This window comes from Sinocyclocheilus grahami, unplaced genomic scaffold (assembly GCF_001515645.1).
Source record: "Sinocyclocheilus grahami isolate Dianchi unplaced genomic scaffold, SAMN03320097.WGS_v1.1 scaffold714.1, whole genome shotgun sequence".
Taxonomy (NCBI): domain Eukaryota; kingdom Metazoa; phylum Chordata; class Actinopteri; order Cypriniformes; family Cyprinidae; genus Sinocyclocheilus; species Sinocyclocheilus grahami.
Genome location: NW_015505893.1, coordinates 354,268 through 355,306, shown reverse-complemented (window position 1 = coordinate 355,306; position 1,039 = coordinate 354,268). Strand labels below are relative to the sequence as shown.

The 1,039-nt window shown below is 38.4% G+C and overlaps 1 protein-coding gene across 1 annotated transcript in view; it reads right to left on the bottom strand.

Annotated features, from left to right (window-relative positions):
- The window catches only part of ak7a (adenylate kinase 7a), a 9,320-nt gene extending 8,281 nt beyond the window's left edge, over nt 1–1,039 (bottom strand). Inside the window, exons 1-2 of the mRNA XM_016244307.1 lie at nt 938–1,039; nt 706–855 (exon numbers count right to left, since the gene is read on the bottom strand). Of these exons, the coding sequence (XP_016099793.1) occupies nt 706–855; nt 938–1,018 (231 nt within the window). The 5' untranslated portion in view covers nt 1,019–1,039. The remainder of the gene's footprint in view (nt 1–705; nt 856–937) is intronic.

The following is a 1,039-nucleotide window of genomic DNA, read 5'->3' as shown; positions in this document are numbered from 1 at the left end:
ATGAGATGAGATCAGTGTGTTCAGTGATATTATACACAATAACATGGTCATGGTCTGCAGGGTATTCTATGTTATCATTTTTTGTTTACTGATGTCTTTTTTTGCATGTCGGTTGCACCACATGACTTTGATTTGGTGGACACAATTTTTCAAATATTAATAATTGTTTAACAAACCTGCTTTAGGCTACTGTTTAGCTGTGGTTTACAGTGAATTTATAACAGCTAAGGGGCGTTGTTGTTAGGCACGATGCGAAGCGGTTATGAATTCACTGTAAACCACGGCTTCACGGGGCTTATTGCTTTTATAAAACGGTTATTCCATATACGTAGAAAGGTTTCACAAAATACAACAGAGCAAATAAAGTGTAATGATATTAATACAAACAGTCTTCTTCCAGCAAACAATGTAGTTCCTCAGAAACAGTTGTGGTTGCCGAGCAACACGCAAAACATAAACAAAGGTGTGCGTTTGTAGAGTAATTTACAACAGCTTCAGCTCAACCAATCAGAATCAAGGACCGGAACTATCCGTTTTATAATGCTTATTTTCTACTAAGTTAAACGATAAACATAAATAAATAAAACATTCCAAAACTAGCCTCCATTCTTTAAATGATTTTTCTTCAATATCAAAATGAATTTTAGTTCAGAAATTAAAAACACACACCAATCATACAAAAGAAATGATAAATGATAAACGAACCCGATATCCATCAGATGCGAAACGTAGCTCTTTCGCTGCTTTATTCGCAACTGTTCCGACTATCTGAAAGCGCGTGGCTTCTGAAGAGCGCTCGAGCTCGTCCTCCTCTCCATCGTTACGCGACTCTCCCGCGACACACGAGGACAAGAACTGAACAAAGCAACATTAAACCACACCGTTTATGATATTAATGCAATTCATGTAACGGACTAGTAGCGTTAGTCTCTATTACCTGGGCGATATATTTGGACGAATATGAGTCGATGTTGTTGAGAAAGACTCGTTTGGAGCGGCTCTCGCTGGGGCTGGCCATGTTTGTCTTTCGGTTGTTATG